Source organism: Aythya fuligula, chromosome 3 (genome assembly GCF_009819795.1).
Source record: "Aythya fuligula isolate bAytFul2 chromosome 3, bAytFul2.pri, whole genome shotgun sequence".
NCBI classification, from domain to species: Eukaryota; Metazoa; Chordata; class Aves; order Anseriformes; family Anatidae; genus Aythya; species Aythya fuligula.
Genome location: NC_045561.1, coordinates 44,643,730 through 44,665,200, shown reverse-complemented (window position 1 = coordinate 44,665,200; position 21,471 = coordinate 44,643,730). Strand labels below are relative to the sequence as shown.

General features: G+C 36.1%; 1 protein-coding gene across 20 annotated transcripts in view; it reads left to right on the top strand.

Moving 5' to 3' along the window:
• Window positions 1-21,471, top strand: part of AFDN (afadin, adherens junction formation factor) — a 129,300-nt gene that overhangs the window by 31,419 nt on the left and 76,410 nt on the right. For 12 of the 20 annotated variants that reach the window (XM_032185903.1, XM_032185908.1, XM_032185907.1 and 9 more), the window contains exons 2-9: window positions 3,222-3,417; window positions 5,068-5,183; window positions 6,736-6,899; window positions 8,205-8,365; window positions 9,374-9,531; window positions 14,499-14,610; window positions 14,985-15,152; window positions 16,915-16,959. In XM_032185903.1, the coding sequence (XP_032041794.1) occupies window positions 3,222-3,417; window positions 5,068-5,183; window positions 6,736-6,899; window positions 8,205-8,365; window positions 9,374-9,531; window positions 14,499-14,610; window positions 14,985-15,152; window positions 16,915-16,959 (1,120 nt within the window). The remainder of the gene's footprint in view (window positions 1-3,221; window positions 3,418-5,067; window positions 5,184-6,735; window positions 6,900-8,204; window positions 8,366-9,373; window positions 9,532-14,498; window positions 14,611-14,984; window positions 15,153-16,914; window positions 16,960-21,471) is intronic. The other 8 variants (XM_032185905.1, XM_032185902.1, XM_032185901.1 and 5 more) reach the window with 3 other exon arrangements.

Genomic DNA, 21,471 nt, shown 5'->3' with positions numbered 1-21,471 from the left:
TGTAAACATTTTGGGGAGATCTATTCACTTACAAGTATATATTAGGTAACACTTGGATATTTGGTATATCAATTCATGATGATTTTTTTTCTTTAGGCTTTTTCTTGACACAAGTCCATGTTATAGATAGCAGTGAACCTAGCTAGCAGTTTTGCCAAAGAAATTCAGAAGTGAGCAGATTTGGAGGTGAAATGTACCTCTCAAACTCTTTAATGCAGATTTAGAGTGGAGAGTGGAGACTGAAGTCTGATGCCTACCTTGTTTTCTTGTGGGTGGTGCCATCAGTCTTTGTACGGGTTTGTTATTGATACACTAAGCACTTGGCCAGGATGCTAAATGTACCTTAAACTGGACATAAATACATACAGGATGTATACATGTAATAATGAAGTCTCTTGGTTGTTTGTTTTTTTTTTTGTACTCACCCACCTTCCTTTTTTGAAATGTGAAACCAATTGCTTCAGTGTTACTGAACACTTGTATTTAAACACTGTAATACTCCATTAATGCCGAAAGGCAGGTTGGGATTTACTTCAAATGGAACATAAAACGAGTGAGAGCTTTATATTGGGAAGATGTATCTGTACTGTGGAGCGTTGTGATGCAGTTGTGCAGCCTATCTTTCTTTTAACAGAAAACTTGGGAAATTGGGTTGAGAGGCAGGGTTTGTGGGGATACAGATCAAGAAGCTGACAGGATGGGGGGAAATGGGCAGCCAGTGGTCAGCGCATTGAATTATTTTCACACCCAGATTGTCAAAGCAAGGAAACAAAACTCAAGTGAGAGTTACTCAGAGGAACACATTACTGCTTTTCTGAAAGGAGAACAAAACTCCCTTTATGCTTGCATTGTATCTTGAGTACTCATAATACAGTTTTGTTGTCACATCTCTGTTTTGTTAGTGCCTGGAAGTAGAAGCAAGTTTTAGCAGCAAAACTTCAAAACATAGTAATAAAGAAACCCATTGTAGATCGGAGAGCTGTTTTCTAGATCTTCTCTGAATGGATCTATGTTTCGTTCCTTTGCTCTTGAATCTCTGCCAGTCACTGCTGCGCTGTAGTAGAGAATTAATAAAATCTGTGGGATTGAACACCTGGCTAATGGACAGTGGAAGTTCTCAGTAATCTTCTCTCTTCTAAAAAAGAATAAAGAAAAATCAACTGTCTCTTTATCTGTGTGTAGGTACTCGCACAATAGTTCACTCCTGGAAAAAGAGGCCTGCAGTGTGCTTGTTTTATCACTTAATTCTTGCTTCAGCAGTACCTTGGGGAAAACCTTGTGTAAAGGGAAATAAATGTCATAAATGGGATACAGTTATGTTTCATGATACTTGTGCAGAAAACTCATGAGTGTTCTCCTTTTTTAATGACCAAGCTAGTGCAGCAAAACCTTAAGTTGGTGATAAGAAATGGTCATGGCTGTTTTGTGAAGCATCACCGTTAAGGAGTGCTTACAGAAGAGGAGACCATTGAAATTGGTGCAAACAGGTGCGAAAGAGGTGGCTCAAACCATTACTGTCAGGCGGAGCTGCAAAATTTTCCATCCCAACAGAAAATCCAGCATAGCTGCTTTGGAAAAGCTTTTTAGTGCTAAAGGAGGCAATGGGTAGCTAAGTACTTGCCACCTGCAGAGAACTAAAGATGGTTTGCAGGAGGTGCAGACTGAATTCGGGCCAGCTGTCAGAAGAAGCGTGAAAGGAACCTGGCATGGCAGAACATCAGGCAAAGATAGCTGTTAGAAAGCTGAACTAGTATCCCAATGAGAAAAATTGTAAGGATAGAAAATGTAGCAACTAAAATACAAAAGCATAAGAAAAAAAAAAAAAGAATTTGCTGAATAACTTATGAAGAGTCTTTAATAATAACTTTCCTTCAGCAGATTAATAGTAGCAAATTTACCATAAGCCATAGGGCAATGGGATGACCACTTCATAGAAGAAACCTTCAGAAGGTGATAGAGAAAAAATTTGCTTCTGTGTTCACTGTTGAAAATCTTGGAAAAGTTTCAATGTCGAGAACCTTCGTATGGTGACTCATCAGAGCAGCTCTTTCAAATCAGTGCTCGTTAAGAATTCAGAGAACAAATGGACAATATAAAAGCAAGTTGCCAGAACCAGGCGATATTCATCGAATAACTATACAAAGTGAGGGATGAAGTAACTTTAACTGCTATGCACTGATTCTTCCAGATAGCCACCCCTAGGCCCTTGGATATAAATGCAGCGTGAAGCTGTAATTAAAAGGATAGTTACCAAGGATGTTGTCTATGCTAATTAGAATCTATAGTAATTTACAGATCTTTTGGACGAGTGATAGTTTTAATAAATTGTGGAAGGGTCACAGAATCACAGAATTGTTGGGGTTGGAAGGGGCTTCAAGAGATTATTGGGTCCAACCCCCCTGCCAAAGCAGGTTCCCTAGAGGAGGTTGCCCACGTAGGTGTCCAGATGGAACTTGAATATCTCCAGAGAAGGAGCCTCTGGGTCAGCTGAGCTTTATGAAAAGATGGTGTTTCTCAAGCCTCGTAGATTGTGGAAGTAATTAGCGAGGATATCAGACAATTTTGGAACAATTCATGGAGAGAGTGTCAGTGGTACAGACTCAAACGCACTGGGAGGAGCAGTGTCTATGGTTGTGGAATTTGTCTTCTATGTGTATCTAGGTGAGTGAGAGTTTCATCCTGCAGTGTAGGTTATAACACTTTTTTTTTTTTTTCTTGGGTCCTCTGATAGAGTAGTGTCAGTAAATGCCTCCCCTTTTTCCTTTTTCAAAGATAGTATTGTGTTTTTTTTTTTTTATGCGATCAGTTGCAGTACTGGAAAAGACTGTGCTTATGCAAAACCTGGCATTGCACCCAGCACCAGAGGATATATCTACTAGAAAGAAAGTCTCTGTTAAGTGAAGACAGAAGTAGTAATTATCAAACTGTAGAATAAACTTGGCAGCATTGGAGTGTGTAGGGAGCTTTACTATCCCTTGTGAAAATATAAAAACACAATTCAGATGATTCAGGATATTTGATTTCTTCTTAGTGAAAATCCTTGTTTTTTTATTCAAGTTTATAGTGTCCTGGTCAGTAAACTGTAGTGTCCTCAAACATTGGAGAACCACTGCAGTATTTGAATGTCTTGTGACCTCATAAAATATTTCTAACTAACAAATTGAACTATGAAACTTAGAACTGCTAGCCATCAATCAGATCTTTATTTTTATTTTTTCCAGGATTTGGAGTTTCATGGAGTAATGCGATTTTACTTTCAAGACAAAGCAGCTGGAAACTTCGCAACAAAATGTATCCGTGTCTCTAGTACGGCCACCACTCAAGATGTGATAGAAACTCTTGCAGAGAAGTTTCGACCAGACATGCGAATGTTGTCATCCCCGAAGTACTCACTTTATGAGGTGCATGTCAGTGGAGGTTAGTGTTTTTTCACTGAGTATTTCCTGCAGCCACATCATTTTCCTATACACCCCTTGCCAAAGTCTCTTAAATTTTACTCCCAGCTTCTGAGACACCAGATTTGTGGTTTTTTTCGTTATTGTTGATGTTAAATACATTGCTACTAATTGTAATGTGAGGGGAGTGGTATTTCAAGATGTCAGGCCAGCAGTTAATGTAAATTTTGATTATAATCTGTTAAGTGGTGTGCTTGATAATCCTATTACTTGTTGACATTTGTGAGAGGGTTGCTATTTTTAGGGCTAGTCGGTAACTGGAGGTGTTGTGGTTGGTAAGTGGAGGTGTTAAATTGGAACACTGAGTGTGTCCTTAATTCTGTGATGTGTGGGCCTTCCATAGGTAACCTTATGACGGATATGCTCTTACTGCTAAATCAGAGAAAGTTCAACACAGTTCAACATTAGTTCATCAGAGGAAGTTCAACATTATCTGAAGCTGCTGTGTTTCTTGAGCAGAACCTTTATGGTTACCTAGACTTCTGTATTGTCTTCTGATGTTGTTAGCATTTGATATCATCCCAGTCCTGTCCCCTTAAACCCTCATCCCACCCAGCTGGAAGAAGGTGGGATGGGACATAACAGAAATATGAGAAATTAACCTTCTTTTTCTCTTTCTTTCTTTTGTGTAATCTTCAAAAAAAAAAAAAAAAAAAAAAGTGGCTTGACTACCTTAAATTCTATTTTTGAATGACTGAAACTAGTAATTTGAGATACAGAATGGAAAATTATTGGGGTGTATGTCACTTCTCATGGTCTATGAGTGATGGCGTGAGTTACAAGGGATTAGAAAAAAGTACATGTGTCATCAGTAACTAAAGCAATGAATATTATATGGGTTTTCTGCTGTAAGTTGTTTGTTTGATTGTCTTAAATCCCTTTGCACCATACCTGTACTCAAAGTGAAATCGTTTCCTTTGCAGGGCAAGTTCCTGATTAAAACACAGCTCATAAGAGAGGCACTTCATTCCATATGAGTGTTTCACATTACATAAAATATAACTGCGAAGACATCATTGTCTTGCTATGTGTATATATTGTCTCCTACTTCCAGACGGAGATCAAATGGCAAAATTTGTTTAATTTTTTAACCACTCTCTCAATTTTTTTTCATGTACTTAAAATAGATACAACACACTGAATGCAGTTTGTCTAGTATATTTTCGTAATGATTTTTTTTATTTTATAGTCCAATTTGTTTTTTTGCAGTCTTTCAAGAATAGTAGTTCTTGGGTCAAAGTCAGACTGGTTAAAATTAAAATGAGAAAGATTAATATTTTGGGAGTGTCGTTAAGTTATGAAGTTTCAAGTATTTTGGCTGCAGAAATATCTTCCCCTAATTTATAATCTTATATTCTCAGGCTTCAGTTCTGATAGTGCACAAGGCTCCTTTCTGTGGACCTTTATCTTATGTAGATAAAGGGAATTCACTTAGGCTGGTGGCGGCAAAGGAGACATACATTCTGTCTCCAGACCCCCCTAGGCTTTCTGTCTCTGTACCTACAGAAAAGCATCAACTGATGGTTTACAGCTCAGCAAAACTATAACTTTTTTTTAAAATGTCTTTGCTCTTGAGATGCCAAGTAACTTACCACTTTTCACTTTTTTGAAGAAGAAAGAAGATTAGATGTAGATGAGAAGCCTCTTGTTGTACAATTAAACTGGAACAAAGATGATCGAGAAGGAAGATTTGTTCTCAAGAACGAAAATGATACGCTTCCTCCTAAGGTGAGGCTTCAAGGAGTATGGTAGAGGTAACAGCAGTCTGGCAATTTGCGGGATGCGCTCATATAGTAAAACTTGATTTCTACTTTTCCAATTCCTGAAAACAATGATGATGATATTGTATATGTAGAGCAAGTCTATTCAAACCCTTAAAATGGATCTTCCCAACTTTGCATTTTTCTGATCATTCAGAGGACTTGTGATGCTTTGATTTATGTAGCTGTATGGTACTGCAACACATAGTGCCCAGAAAACTTAGCTTGCTTTGCTCTAATAAGATGAAGTTAAAGTACCCTACAATAGTATGAGATGCCAAACACCTAAGAGGTAATCTCACCTCTTGCAGAGCACTTAGAGGGGGATGCCAGAGAGAACTGAATAACTAAGAAATGCTACCTGCCTTGGTAATATTCAGTTTCTTAATGAAACTGGTGAGAGACTTCCCTTTGGGGTATTTTTTTTTTTGCCTTGCAACATACAAAAAGAAGGTTTTGTATGACCAATGTTCCTTCGTTTTTTTGGTATTAATCAGGAAGCATTTCATTCGTAACATGAAGTTAGATCAGATTTTGGTTTCTGAAGTCATATAACTTTATATATAATTTCTAACTTGAATGTTTATAGTTACAGAAAATACGCCGTTTAGTGTGGGGATATATATCTTCAGATGAGTTTTTCATCCCGGGCTGAGCACTGAATTTCATTTACTCTTGGAATTATAGCTTTTTAATTTTAAAGGTACTATGGGTATAAATACACGAGCTATTTTTATGCTTACACTATGCTTTTAACTACAGGATACATCTGTCAGACATGGGGAAAGAAAATTAACGATGTCTTGCACTATATTTACTGGTCTTGCTTTACTTTTTCATTGAATTAAGTAATCCACAGTCCTCCTTCTGTGTTCTTTGCTTTCTGACAGGAGGAAAAAAAAAAAAACACTTCTGCATCTTTTTTCCTTCATCTTTATTATTTTCTCCACAGAAGGCAAATGAGCATAAGATTACAGGTATCTTGTGTATACAAGGAGCAGAATTTGGAGAAGAGAACACTGGAAGGACAACTCAGAAAAACAGAAAAATACATCATAGGGGAAATGTACTCTCTAATGTTTTTCCTTCTGCAGTTTATTCTTATCTGATGTTCCAACACAGTTGTCTTGAAAACAGATTAAATGTAGTGTTGTTTCGTGAAGTAGTTTTTACTGGGAGGCGGAAATTGGTTTTGCAGCCTTCAGTTAATCTTTAAGGCTGAGTAGATAGTAGGCATTATTCAAGTAAAATTCTGGTTTTCATTTGCTTGAGTACATTTCATGAGTACAGGGTACTTAAGCAGTTCATACCTTCTTTGGAATATGAGATTATTTTGGTCTTTTGTCTTACTCCTGAGAGTTTCAGTCCCATCCCTGTGTAATGGAGTGTTGTTGCCAGGACTACTGTTTTCATGGTAGTGATGCTATGTCTTAATCGGACTTGCATGGAAAGTTAAAAGCAATACTGAATCATCATTAAACTAAAAATGACGGAAATTGTTCTAAACTGGTTCATTTCAGAAGGCTCAGAGTAATGGCCCTGAAAAACAAGAAAAAGAGGGAGTAATTCAGAATTTCAAACGAACTCTCTCAAAAAAAGAAAAAAAAGAAAAGAAGAGGCGTGAAAAAGAGGCATTGCGACAAGCATCAGATAAAGATGATCGGTTTCTTCATGGGGATGATATGTAAGTGTTCTAAACTTTGGTCAGTTCATACAACTTACATCTTACTTTAAAGGATTCCTTCGAAATAAGCCCTTTTTTCCTTTAGAAGTAGTTAACATAAGTAGGATACCATCATAAACCAAAACGTGATATTAAATTCTGTGGTTTGTATGTACATTTTGCTGCAAAGCTTATTTTCAAACCATGAAACTTTTTTTCACCTCTTTATCCGTGTACAAAAATCAGCAAATGCTTGATGACATGAACTTCACTAACCCTCACTATGTTTTTTCTTGAGCACTTACTCTAGTGTGGATCTATTCACTTCTCTGTTTTGTCAATTGACAGAAAAAGTAGTCTGTGTAGGTGGCTGCAGTTGACTTACCACCTGATTATGAGTTTGTTTCTCTGGGAGGCATGTTTTGATAGCCAGTCTCCTAGGTTCTCTAAATCTTACTCCCAAATATGCTGTTCCTAATTCATTGGGGCAAAGCATACATTAATTTTGCAACACAGAGTCAGGCATGAATAAATATTTGTAGAACTAGATAGCTGCAAAAGGGTCTGTATTAATTTCAACTTTGTACTGGAGGCATCATGTATAGTAGACCAGAAAAAAAGTAATTAATGGTATTTTTTTAACATAGAAAATGAACAATGAAAATTTACTAGCTGTTAACAGATTCTCAGGAGTGAAAGAAATCAGTTGACTGATTGACATGTGACAGAGGATTTAGCTACACAGCCTGTTTTTGTTTTTTCAATTTTTTGAGATCGATTTTCATTTGTGTAGTACTGCTATGCATGAATATGCTTGCACTGTTCTTCAGTTGTCAGCATGGGCTTTCCAGTGTTCTGTACAATTACTTAGCTTGATCTTAATTTAAAAAAAAATAAAAAAAAAAATTGGATCTTAAGTGTATGAACTAAAAGAAAAGCATGACCACATGCTAATCCTGCTTCCATGTGAATTGCAGTATTTGTAACTCACAAAAAGTTAGTGTAATGTAAGGTTCTGTAATGCCTTATCTGTTTGGTTTTTTTTTTTGTTTTGTTTTGTTTTTTTCCAAAGAGGTGGAAGGCCTCTATTTCTTGAAAGGTAGCAATCATGAATACTGAAATTGATTGCTGATTATTTCAGGTGTATATGAACAGTGCTAGACCTTGCAAAAGTGCATTTCATATAGAAACCTTCTACCAATAACTTATCTATCTCCTACATGTATGGTTTCTACTTGTCTTTTGTACTTTATGAAGTGATGAGGACCTATGTATTTTAAGCTATTAATGGCATTTTTTTCCTCATTGTTTAAATTAACATGGCAGCGAGAATTCTCGCCTTGCAGCTGAGGTTTACAAAGATATGCCTGAAACCAGCTTCACTCGCACAATATCTAATCCTGAGGTGGTTATGAAACGGCGGCGACAGCAAAAACTAGAGAAGAGAATGCAGGAATTTCGCAGTTCTGATGGCAGACCAGATTCAGGTACATAGATTTGTTTTGGTTAAGCTGATGTTGATTTGTTTACTGAGAGAGTATTTTTAAGGCCAGCAGCTCCTGTAAATTTTGACTTTAATTAATCTTGAAGGACAAAAAAATATTGGAGAAAGCAAAAGTTATATATGTTGTACTTGAATGAAAGATTTGTGGAGGTAAGATTCCGTGGGAGTGTATTGTGTGATTAGTGAGAGTTATGGGCAAATTGATGGGAGAGAATACGCTTATCGATCTTGCTGACAGTGCTAAGCTGGGGAAGAAGGAAGGACAGAATTAGATTTATGAAAGTGACAAATGGGAGAAGTCTTCTGAAATGAATGTGATTCATTTTACTGAGAACAAACTGAGTGATCAGCACGTAAAAATGCAATCAGTAGCACAAATACAAGGTGGCACAGAATAATTGTTCAGCTCTGCCCATACGGTTCTAGTAGGTATGGTGGATTGCAGTGATCAAGTATTTCATGTTGGTGAGGTAGGTGTAAAGATCACTGTGCTTGTGTAAACGTAGGCATCAAGTGTAACACAAATGGAACAGCTTCAGTACTGGTAAAACATCAAATAACATGTTTTACCAATGAAAGAGTAGTGAAGAATGAGTATAAGCATAGAAAACATTGCCCAGGAGGAAAGTCTTAAATGGGCTTTTTAAAGAGAGGAGAGAATCCTAAGGGTCAGCATGAGCTGGCTGTTGAGATGTGAAGAATCAGTTCTTCATCCAGTTGTTTTCACAGTTTCATTTTAACTTCACATAATACTAAGAATGGTAAAGAGGGTGAAGCATTGGGGGAAAAAGCTTGCTTATGGAATAAAGCATCAGCAATGGCAGAGACACATTTTGAAGATTTTTATGTAACTTATCTTGTATTGGTGAATTGACTAAATGATTTCTAAAGGCATTCTTTCTTTCATTCTGTTTAAAAAATATATATAGTAAATGGCTTTTTATGTATGTGTATTCTGTGGTAGCAATGTTTATTAAATTTTGTTTCCAAGGTGGGACACTGAGAATTTATGCAGACAGTCTGAAACCAAATATACCATACAAGACAATCCTGCTGTCCACTACAGATACTGCAGACTTTGCAGTTATTGAAGCACTGGAGAAATATGGCCTGGAGAAGGAAAACCCCAAGGATTATTGTATTGCTCGTGTAAGTAAAATTAAAGTTTTATAAGAACATAAATCTTCCCGTCTTAAATTGTTTCTTGCTATGTAGATAAACACTGATAATGAACGGAACATATTTCTGGTTTTGTAGCTTTATGCCACAAGTGTGTTTATGCTTCACAGACATATATAAACTAATGGTTAATCCTGCGGATTCTGAAATTTGTGCTGTTTGTGCACAAGCTATTCCCCTGAACTAAATGAGTCTGCTCAGAGGCAAAAGTGCTCAATCCGTACTCCATTATAAAAGGTGCCACATGCCTTTCAGTGTTAGTTTACCCTCACTACAAATCAGGAAAGATTAAACATTTAACTGAAACTGGCACTTACTTTCAGAATGTCGTTATTTTAGGAGTTCTAAGTTCATTTTATAGAACCACTATTTCTGAGAGGTAAAGCTCTATCAAATAGGCCTATGGACAGTACAGATCAAAAATTATAAACTTTTGTCCATATCATCTTCTGAAGGAGAACAGTGAAACTTGAAAATGTTTGATCCTTGTTTGATTCCAGTCTTTGATTACATTTCTGTCTGTTAATTGTCTAATAAACTTGGATTTATGGCTCCTCAAAAGGAAGAAAGAAAGGGGAAAATGTTTGTAAGGCGTTATATTGCTGTCTCTTCCCCACCTTTTCTCCAGTACTGAAAGTGCTACTGGAGAGCAGTAAGAAAACTTGCTATTGCCCACACCTTCCATCTGTTCTAAAGGATGTGGATATTTGTCTTTTGTCTTCAAGTTGCTTTCATATTTGTTTTTTGATAGTCTGAGAAATCTGTGTCTGGTTCTGTTGTGCTTACAGCCTATAGTGGTAGAATTAGTGTGGAATTGACATGCTGTTCTAATGTCTAATTAGTAATAAGGAAACTGTAAGGTGGTGCTTTTGTAGTTTCATAGAAGTGAACTAATTCTAGTTTTTGTTGTGTTAAGAGTTCTTGTTATTAGTTCTAGGCACATCTTTAATGAAGTTCTGGACATTTTATGCTTGTCTTCATTAACCTGTAATTGTGGTTCCAACTGTTAAAGTTAACTTCAGTAAAATTTTAAATAGTTCTTTATTCTAAGAGGGAATCACTTCTAAAGTAATAGTTACTGCAGTTTTTTAATGACACAGTACATTTTAAAAGTTATTTTCAGATCTAGCTATGAAGTATTTTCTATGTATAGTCTTAGTCATGCTAATTATTTTTCACAGTGTGTTCTATAAATGCAATTTACAATTTGCAGTCATCAATGTTATTAAATAAGCTGCTCATTTGACCTGCTAGTTTTTCTGCTGTTTTGAGAGTTGTGGTTAGCAGCAGAAACACTGTGACCATCTTCAGAATTTGGAAGATAGTTTTCTGTTGGTCAGTTTTATTTGAGTTAGAGGGTTTTATGTTGTAATGCAGAGTATTTATATTTTAGAAAATTTACAGAACTATTGCACACTTGTATACGAGGAAAACATTTTTGCTGGTTACTATCGTGATGGTGTTCCTCCTCTTACACCTCCCCTTGTTGTCCAGTCACGTGTGGGGATGTTTAATGTAGAAAATAGACCAATAGTATTAATCTTGAAAGATTAACAAAGTTTTTGCTTTGAAGTAAATTGCTTTAACTTTTTAGGAAAGCACTGGTGGAAAATAGTTTGCCTTTTCTGAGCAACACATCTTGGTACAGTAAATTTCTATAATGAAATAAGTTCTGTGCTCACATTTTAAATATTTGAGGGGTATTCGTTAGCTAATTGCAAATCTTTCTTAAACACCTCTCAAGTGCAGAAGACCCGACTTTTGCTCATCAAAAGCCATTGTCAAAAATCTATTCAACCTTTCTCAGTGACTCTGTTCCTGCAATATTTGGGTTTAAAATACAATAATCCTTCCTCTTTTACTGAAGATTAGATTTTAAAGTTAGTTTACCTTAAAATACTTGTTTTTGCCAGATATGTTATGAAGCTGCTTTCATTGTTTGAAATATTTAAAATACCCGAGGTTTAGCCTGACATGTCTTTCAATGTTGTTTCCTTGTTTGGAAACCAACAACTATGTTGGTAAATAGGTTTCAGGGCAGCTTCACATAACTTCAGTGAAGAACCATAGCTGTTCTTTACCTCTCTCAGCGTTTCCCCCATACATGCTCCTTATTTTTCTGACAGTTTACAGTGTGGAAGACAGATCTGTCTTGTCTATGTTGCTGTTTTTTACTTCTTGTTGAGTTCAAAGCAGTGTACAGTATAACCATAATTTCCTATTGGTTTAGATTTGTAAATGTTTTGTTCTCTTTGGGTGGCAGGTGAAGTTCTTCAAAGAAGTCTTAAGCAGCTGACATTTACTTAACTTTTAAAGTAGATCTTAAATTATATGACAAGACCTTTATACAGCTGCATGAGTACCTGTAATAAAGTTCACTCAATTCTGAAGTTTCAATTGAAATGTGAACATGTTCTTTTTTTCATTTTTTTTCTCTCTCAATGCTTAACATTGCCATTTACATTAAGAGTTGTCAGTTTCCTGTTAGTTACTTTCTTTCATACCCCACTTTGCAGTGTATCATGCTGCATCTTTATGCCCAGTTCAGAAGTGCTTTTCCATGTAATCAAGTAAATACAGGTTTGTTCCAATATACATTGTGTTTGTTTCAGTTCACTTGGCTTGAGTCCCCTGCATAGTACAAGGTTCACTGCACATCTCTCAAGATGTCAAATTAATTAGACAGTCTTCCAAGCTACCTGTGTGTGTTCGCTTCATTAGGGCATAAGACTTGAGGCATGCAGCAAACCAGTAAAAGTTTTAAAGTGGAATGGTTTTTATCCGTCTCCAGTTTCTACTGCATTGCAGAAATCAGGAAAATGTGCGTGCCCCATTTGTTTTAAACTGCATCTTCTGTTTTTCAGTATGAAAGCAAATCCCTAGCCGTAAGCCAAGAAATGATCATAATATAAACCTATTCCATGTCTTTCCCTTATTCTGAAACATGGGGAATTTGGCCTTGTGAGAGAGAGAGGCAACATTCACCGAAAACTTAAATATGTTTTCTAAAATTGCTTCATCATGACTGCAAGCCTCTGGCCTGCATAAGCTGAGTTGTCGTGTTTTGTGCCTTTGCTTTGCTTGAGGTTAGGTCACATGCTTTTTTTTTTTTCCCCCCCTTTTCTTTTTTAAGCAGTGTATGTCTGGGCTCATCAGCTCATGCTTCTTGTGAAACAGAAGTAATAGTAAGTGACTGGAAGAACAGAGGGATTAGTGCCTTTGTGGCTCTTCTGTAACTTCACCAGTTGACCGTGGCTGCTAGTTAAGCCAGTAGAGGTAGAATACCAGTAGAAGTATTCATCCATGTTCCAAGGCAGAAGCAAAAGCAGGGTCACGTTGTAGCCCTTGTGCTTTTCTTAGTCATCTGTCCTCTAATTTCAGTACTGCTGCGTTTTCTTTGGTTTGCTCTCTAATCTGGCGTTGGTCAGCCTTTCAGAAAGCATGCTTCTAGTGTGTAGCTCTTGGTTTTTAACTATTTAAATTCAGTCTTGAGGGCTTTGCAATTTTAAAGTAATTACTTATTGTACGAGGCTTGAAACACAATGTTACTTTAATAGCAAATAAAAATTCTCCTGTAAGTATAATGGATTTTAAAATCTGAAATGTGAAGTAGGAAAGAGTGGTTTGGCAAGATAAGATTTGAGTTCAGATGTGTTTCTGTTTCCCTTTGGTTTTATGAATTTTAATATTTTCCTGAATTTTGTAATATGTTGTCTATTTGAAAATCTAATTAAAGATAATGTAATTAGGCCTATGTTTAGCCAGGTTTTGCATAGAGAAGTTTTAGGGAAAGGCCAATGACTCAATTAAATACTTTTGATCTTAAATGTACTTGTTTCCTGCTTGGAAGAAGATGAAAGGAAATTTGAGGTGGATCTGTGGGAACTTAGTTAACACTGCAGTGGGTGTGGAGAGGAGGTGACAAATAAGAGTTAGAAGACTCTTGAGGGCTGCAGCGCTGTAGCATGCAGCAGCAAATACTTGCCTTACTTCAGAAGGTGTTACTTAGGTCATAGTTCAGAGATTGGAATAATTTTGGAGTAGTTCATTTGGAATAGAGCTGTCTATGAATTTAAATAACATTGTTAGGATCACAAATGAGGTAGTAAAGTCTCTTTTAATTCAGCTTTGAGAAATCTATTTTTAATTTAGAAGCTAGTCATGCACTGTAATACTGGCTGTCACTGGTTTTATGTTTTATCACTGTGGGGAGCAGTAATGCAAATATGTATGAAATAACAGGTTGTGTCTCCTTTAGAGTCAAAACTAATGAATCAGGGTTTCCCTCTTCCTCTGCTTTGTAAGGATATGGCTATAAAATGTACTAACACAAGGTTTGTTTCCAAAGTACGCTTATTTTTGGTTCTTCCTTGAAGCTAGACAGCATAATGCATTTGTCAACTGCTCTAGTCTTGCACTTGTTCTCTGTGTAGACCAGGTGAAGGTTAGGTACAACAGGAAATGGGTAGTATCATAATTGCTATTTCTAAGGGTTCTTGCATGTTGCTTTAGTGGAATGGTTTTAGTAAAAAAAAAAAAAAAAAAAAAAAAAAAAGGCTGATTCCTGTGTGTAAGACAATGAAAGAAACTTTAGTTCTGTTTTTTAACTATCCCCTCCACTAATTTTTTTTTTTTTTTTTTTTCTCTCTTGACCATTTAGAAATTATTCTAATTTTGTTACTGGAAGATGTCTTTGTGTAACTTACGTGTAACTAGCTTTCCTTTGTTTTTTAAATATGTCTGGTGTTCTGGGAAACGTGGTTAACCGCAACAAAAGGCAAGAAAGAGTTAGAAGCAGCCTTGGAAAGCAAAATGCGTTCAAAGTTACTTAATTTGCTTTATCTCCTGATATAAACAAGAATAAATTGGAAGATGTACCCCTGAATAATCTGAGTGTCTAGTAACACCTTTGAAAACTGATAATTGTTCTTTTCTAGGTCATGCTGCCTCCTGGTGCTCAGCACTCTGATGATAAAGGTGCTAAAGAAAGTATTCTAGATGATGATGAGTGTCCACTTCAGATATTCAGGGAGTGGCCTAGTGATAAAGGTATGTCTGAAGAGCTTTGAGAGATTTTTGTATGTTGGGTATTGTAAGCCATGTCTGTGGATCCCTGTAAAGCAGGAAATGGGAAAATATTTTTGAAATGATTTGTTCTAGGATTTTAGTTATTGACAGTTTTATTCAGTACTGGTTATAGTAGTAAATCTTTAGACAGTTTTACATTTCATCCTTAAGCTTTTAAATTATCCGCTATAGAGAAGCATTAATCTTTTAAACACGTTTAACTTCCAAAGAACTACATAAAGGAACTTTGTAAGCTGAAAGTAATCCTATAGGACACTAAAAATAATAATAAAAAAAAAAAAAGCTTAGATGTGTTCTTTGATAGTAAGACTCAAACAATATTAAATATGTTTTAGGAATACTAGTATTTCAGTTGAAAAGGCGGCCTCCTGATTATGTCCCAAAGAAATCCAAGAAAACAGCTGATGGAAAGCCATTAAAGGGGAAGGACAGAGTTGACGGGTCTGGCTATGGCTCTTGCCTTCCTCCTGAGAAACTACCATACTTGGTAGAATTAAGCCCAGGTAAGAATTCTGTTTATCTAGTAATCTAAGTTACAGTATTTTGTATCCATTTAGACTTTCTGAAAACAAGACTTCTGTTGAAAGCAAAAGTCTGATTTGCGATATTCACAGTGCAAGTGAATATCACTTCAGTTCTTGTGTCAGGTTGTGAATTTGAAAATCTAGAGGCAGAGCTGCATATTACTGTAATCACAGAATCACAGAATTTCTAGGTTGGAATGTTGAAGTACTAGTAAAAAAAAAATAAAAAAAAATCTAGAATTAAAAAAAATGACAGGGGATAAATGTTTAAGACTTCGCTAGCATTGTTTCAAATGCATATGAAGTTTTAAGTGTTTCAAAAAACAAACAAAAAAACAGTCCTTCAGTCTTCACCTTCCTTTGGATTTTGGGGGTTTAAAACTTGATGAGTAGAACAGTTTAATACATTGTCCTGGGATTTACAATGAGTAATGTTCTACCTTACTGCTTTCTCATATCCACCACTTCTTATGGAAGACAAAGTACACAGAGGCTTTGCATTTTTAAATTTTTACTTTAAAAATATGCATATATGTATGATTTTCAAACGGTTAGAATCTGTCAGTCCCACTTTTAGTTGTAAATGTCTGTTTGAAAGGGGAGGAACAGAAAAGCATTGCCTAACTGTGGTTTATCTTATGTTCAGAAGCATACTGCAGCATACCTAATAAGTTATATCTGACAGTGCCATGCATTAAAAATACATGTTTAGAAGCACATAAATGTTTAAATCGAACATGTGCTAAAAAAAATAAAATAATATGTCAGCCTATGTGAAATCTTCCAATTGCTAGCAAGTCTTTGCTTTATTTTAGACTTCGTTACAACTCTTTGGGCTGCTTTGTAATTACAATTTTATGATCTAGGAACATCTAGAGGAGCTTGTTTGTTTATAGCACGATATTTAAAAACACATACAACTTCTCTTAATTTCTACTGTCTTCATGTTTAAAGATCTGAGTATGCACTTTTCCTTTGTTGTGATTTAGTTAGTTGCAACTCTTTTTGTCTCAGCTCTCACTTGGATACAGTCAGGTAACCAAACAAACGATTTACAGCTTTGTCTTGTTGCCTACCTTTCAGGAAGCAAGGTAGAAATGGTTTCTGTAAATAAGGTTACTCTAACCTTTTCTTTGTAGGTCTGATTATAGTCAAATAGTAGGAGGGCTTTTTGTTTGTTTTATTAACAGACAAAACTATCAGTGCACAGTATTAAATGCATTTTGTATTGTATTCTAGAGGCTGAAGCTAGATTCACATGTGAATACTGTGTTTTTTAATAGTACTTTCTATTGATGTTCTCTGTTCTCTTCATGGGTCCTAGTTGCTTCAGTATTAAAACTCTGCACCTTGGCAGTGGAGCAAGACATCCATTCACTGAGAAAGGAAAAACAATCTGCAATGACACAGGTGGCAAGGCTGCACACTGAGCCGTTGCCCGTTTCTTGTGGGACTGACCTATTGTTCATGCTTTTCTTCTAACAGCTTGTTGTCACTCTTCTAAACAATAGTAGGAATTGTTTCATCCAGTAGCTTTGTAGTACTGATGTCTTTATATGCTATGCAGTTTCTAGTTGAACGAGTTAAATGCACTTCATCCTTTTAAATTGAGTAAATGTCTGGCTACAGTTTCACCCTTTCCTGTCTTTTCTTTTCCTGCCTTCTTCCGCATGTTCTGCATGGTATCTGTCCTGCTGGTGCTGCCTTCACCTGGGTCCTCTGCATGTGTTTCTAACCCCAGGGAGAAGGAATCACTTTGCCTACTACAACTATCACGCTTATGAAGGTAACTCTATATTTAATACTTTTCTCTCATCAGTCACTAAAAACATCACTGGCTTTAAATCTTTTGTTTCTTTTTGACAAATGAAAGTCTACCTTATCTTTTTTCTTACTTTTTTCAAGGGACTGCTTCTGTGAGATAGTTATGTCTTGTCAGGTGCAATTTAATTATTCTGTTTGTGAACAAATACCAAATAGATTATTAATGTGCTGCTATCCAAAGAGCTCAACCTTCCAGCTGAGATTAACAAGTCTCATAGAATGTTTTATAAACAGTATCATGGTAGAAGGATACATGGTTCTTTGATCCGTCTGCTTGTAGAATTCATAGTTAAAAAGTGATTTGGGTAAATGGCATGGAGCTATGCTCTTTAATGTTTGACATGATGATGATGTAATCAGTGATGATTTTTGTTATAGGAAACGGTGTTTGAACCACTGGAAAATGCCCTCAATTTTCAATTTATTCTGTGGAGTTCCATAACATCCTTCTGTATCTCATGTCTGTTTTGTAATGTTGTCTAATAGTAACAGCATACATCAAAGAGATTTAGCCACACCAGACAGCTGTCTTGCTAATTTTTATCTGTAGCATTTGAAATTTATAATCTAACCTACAAATCAATGCAGATCTCTCATTCTCCTTATAGGTAAGTGTAATGTGCAGATATATCCTGTTTTTGCCATAGATGAGAATTGAAAAGCCCCATTCTTCTTGCATTAGGAAGCAAGATGGTGAAATTTCTACCAAAATGCTATTTCCTTTAATTAGGTTTTTAGCATCAGTTTCTCTTTTTTATTGTAAACTGCTATAAAATATTATATATCTGTTGGTGTTTCTCGTCTTTTCATGGCTGTGGGGTACAATAATGGGCTTAAAGAACTCATCTGTCCCTCCTGCTCAGTGCTCAACAATTTTAATTCAGATTTCTGTTGCATTAAAATCATTACTGCAGAGAGAGCAGAAAGGTTTTGGCAGTTTGCTGAACTAATGAACATAAATTTCTTTGCAGGAACACCTGACAATTAAGTAGAAAGCCTGGCATTTAGTTGTATCTCAGTGGAGGGGGAGAAAAAACAAAGCAATTTATCTTGTCTTATTTTGAAAAAGTGTTGTTGGTACTTTAGTACCAACAGTGCTCTTTCGTCAGAACAGTGCATTTCAGGATACTTGTATTTATCATAGAAAAATATCAGAAAAACCTGGCAAACTTCAGTTTCACACCCTGTGCTATTGTATTAATTCAGTGTTTTGGTTCCGGGAGTATATCCCGTTTTTCTGCTTCCTTCACAGCTGCTTATATTGCTGGTTGGTTTTATGACTTTTATAGGCTGAAGATCAAATTCTGCATAGTACAGTAAAGGATGCACTTCAGTAGTTGTGTAAATACGGCAGTTGGCAATTGTCTCTTTGCCTTTCAAGTCTTGTAAATTAACCAAGAAACACATCTGATAGTAACAGAAATAGACTGAAGTGAGATATGGCAGCACTTTGAACAGCTGATACTTTCTAAATTATCTGAATCTGTCCAATGATGATTTCAAGGATCTTATTAACTGCGGTTGTTCAATTACAATACTTAAAGGGTGAGAAAAATGACAAAAGCCTCGGACATTTATCCTGCCAGCCTAAGGTAATAATTGAAAAGGATTTAAAAAAAACCCAAACCTCTAAAACATTTTTTCCCCCCTGCATCACAAAAGAAACTCTGAACTGTAGAACTGACAGCAATGGGAGATGCTGAGAACATGCAGGTATAACAACTAGGAAAGAAGATTTACAAGAAGTTGGCAGAGCTTGAAAGCCTTGGCCAGAGCAGTTTCCCCAGCCAAACCTTCTTTATGAGAACAGAACTGCAATAACACTTTTCCACATTACTTTTAGTTGTCTGTCGCATTCTTCTCTGAATCTTCCTTTACCACAGATGTTGACTGTTGGCTCTTTCTGGTAGCAACGCACATCTGGTCTGAAATTCAATAGCAGTCTTTATGTACTGAATTTGGCAAGATACTTCAAATCTGCCAAACCAATCTTTTAAACTTCTTAGAAAGTGATAAGAGTTTAGATGGTAATTTATACAGTAAATCTCATACTTTTAAAATGCAATTTTAAACAAAGTTTTAAGTACAATCCCTGTGGTGGAGGTATTTCAGTTCAACTTCAGGCTCATTTATTTTCTGAGATCTGTTTCATCATTTCATTTAGTCTGGTTTTAAGCAGTGACTTTTTATTCCTCAGCATTGTCTCAAGAACTGGATTAGAAAAATCAGTTTAAAATCATCTCCAAAGAAGTGTAGGGTTCACCTTTTAGTGGTGAATTACTGCACCGAAAAAGCTATATCCATGAAGGGAGACCTGTATTGTACATTTCTGATCAACAGAAAAAGACATCTACATTAAAAATCACTGAGCTGACGTACTTAGCAGTGATTGTTCACTCCCATTCATTACATGTTTTTATAGCATTGTTTGAGGTGCAGTGTTCAATCTTAACTACTTTGTCTTAGGTAATAAATTCTCCTTTCCGATTGTGGATTACCTCTTGAAATAAAAGATTTCAATGTGATATGCAGATGAATATGCAGATGTGTATGTTTGTGTATCCACACTTCTGTCACGGCTGGGGGGGGGGGGGACAACTTGTGAGATTTATTTCAATGGTGAATTGTACTGAGTTAATTTGGAGCTTCGTGTCACGTTACTAGGAAAGCTTTGTCAAGTAGGTAGCTAAGTTTAATGTATGGCTTACTAAGTTTCTTGAATAATTGTCCTTAGCTTTTATTTGTGAGGCACATGCTCCAATTCAACTTTGAGTTTCAAAACAGAGCAACCAACCAAGTGAAAACACTGGAATCTGGAAATCTGTCTTCACCTGTTTAGCTCTGCTTATGATGTTAAGTCATGGATGTCAGAGAATACAGGTCATCCATGCCACATGTTTACTTATGCATGCATATAAAGTGAACAAGTTTGTATGGAATTCATACATTACCTTTGTACCTTTTGCTGCTTCTTCTGTATTGTGTATTGATGCCCATCCTTTCCCGAAGACTTTGACCTTTCAAACTTTTGAATTAAAAGAAAATAATTAATTTGTCAGATACAAACTCTAGATGTATGTTTCCATTATCTTTTTACCTCAAAAAAATTACCTCCAAATTCTGGACATTAAGACATATGACTGTGATAATATATTATCTCCTTTCTGAAGCAGCAGAGGTCTTGTAGTTTATCAGCTAAGAAAAGCTTACTTGGACTTTGATGGCTGGGGAGCATGGACTTTCCTGCAGATATGGTAGAAGCTGTAGCCTGCTGTACATTTAGATAAGCTTCTAGCTGTTTAAAAACCAGGAAATACAAGGCTTTACGCTGTTGCATAATACAGTCTTCCTACCTGCATCCTTCCCCTCTCCCAGAGCAAAATGGCACTTTCTTAAAGACCTTTTATACTTTGTGTAACTAGTGGTAATTCTCATCAAGATAATCTTTTACTGTGGAAACTGAGTTTTACTGACGGATGGTTACCTGTGTGCTCCAGAAAGCTTTCAGTAACTCCTAGATCATTTTTTTTTTCTCCTCATCCTTGGAAAAAAAGAAAATGTTTGTATCTAGTGCTGTAGTTCCTAAAGTAAGGTGGTTTGCTCCATTTTCCCTTTGAGTGGACACTTCAGAGAAACAAGTCTTAATTTGCCTCAGAAGAAACATTGTGGTACGACAATGTATTTCATATGCAAAAACAAACATACAGCATGCATCTGTATTGAGACTATATGGTGGTGTGAAATAAACATTCGTTAGGATGAATTTGGTATTGATTGATCATTCACAAGCACTAAACTCTGGGATGACATCCAGAAGTTATCTCAAGTGAATGCTTACCATATATAGTACTTGTCATGCTTTTAACAGTATTTCAGAAATCTGAGGAATACTTCAGAACTTACTGTTTTTTAAGATGCCAAAAATGAAATAATAAGAGGTCAGGGGAGAAGTATGTTTTAGTGTAGGAGTCAAACCACTACTGGAAAGCCTAGCCTCTAATCGGTATATAAAGGTTTTATAAGAAAGTGTCATAAGAAATTAAGAACAAAATCCCTAGGTAACTAGCCCTGAATTTCATGGCACCGACTTTGAAATTCTGTTATTTTTGCCAGTAGAATAAATGTCTTCTGCTTCCAAACTGATTTTTCTATCTTCTGGGTGTCATTTCAGTTAAACTAGAATGCAGGAAGAAGGAGGAAATATTCATTTCTTTATTAATCCAAAATGAAAGAGCCATTCTAGGCTTTGACATGTGAGTTTTGAAGAGAGAAACTAAGAAGAGAATTGGGATTAAGTGGCCAAATACATTCAGTAGCATATTGCATGTCTGCATTTGGTGATGTTGAAGGTGCAGGTGTATAATTTCTGAGTAGCATTGTGAAGTGTTTAAAAACTGCACACAATTGCTGCAGATACTGTTAGTGTTTAGTGTGCAGTGTTATTAGCTGTATGTCTCTAGAATCAAATACTGGG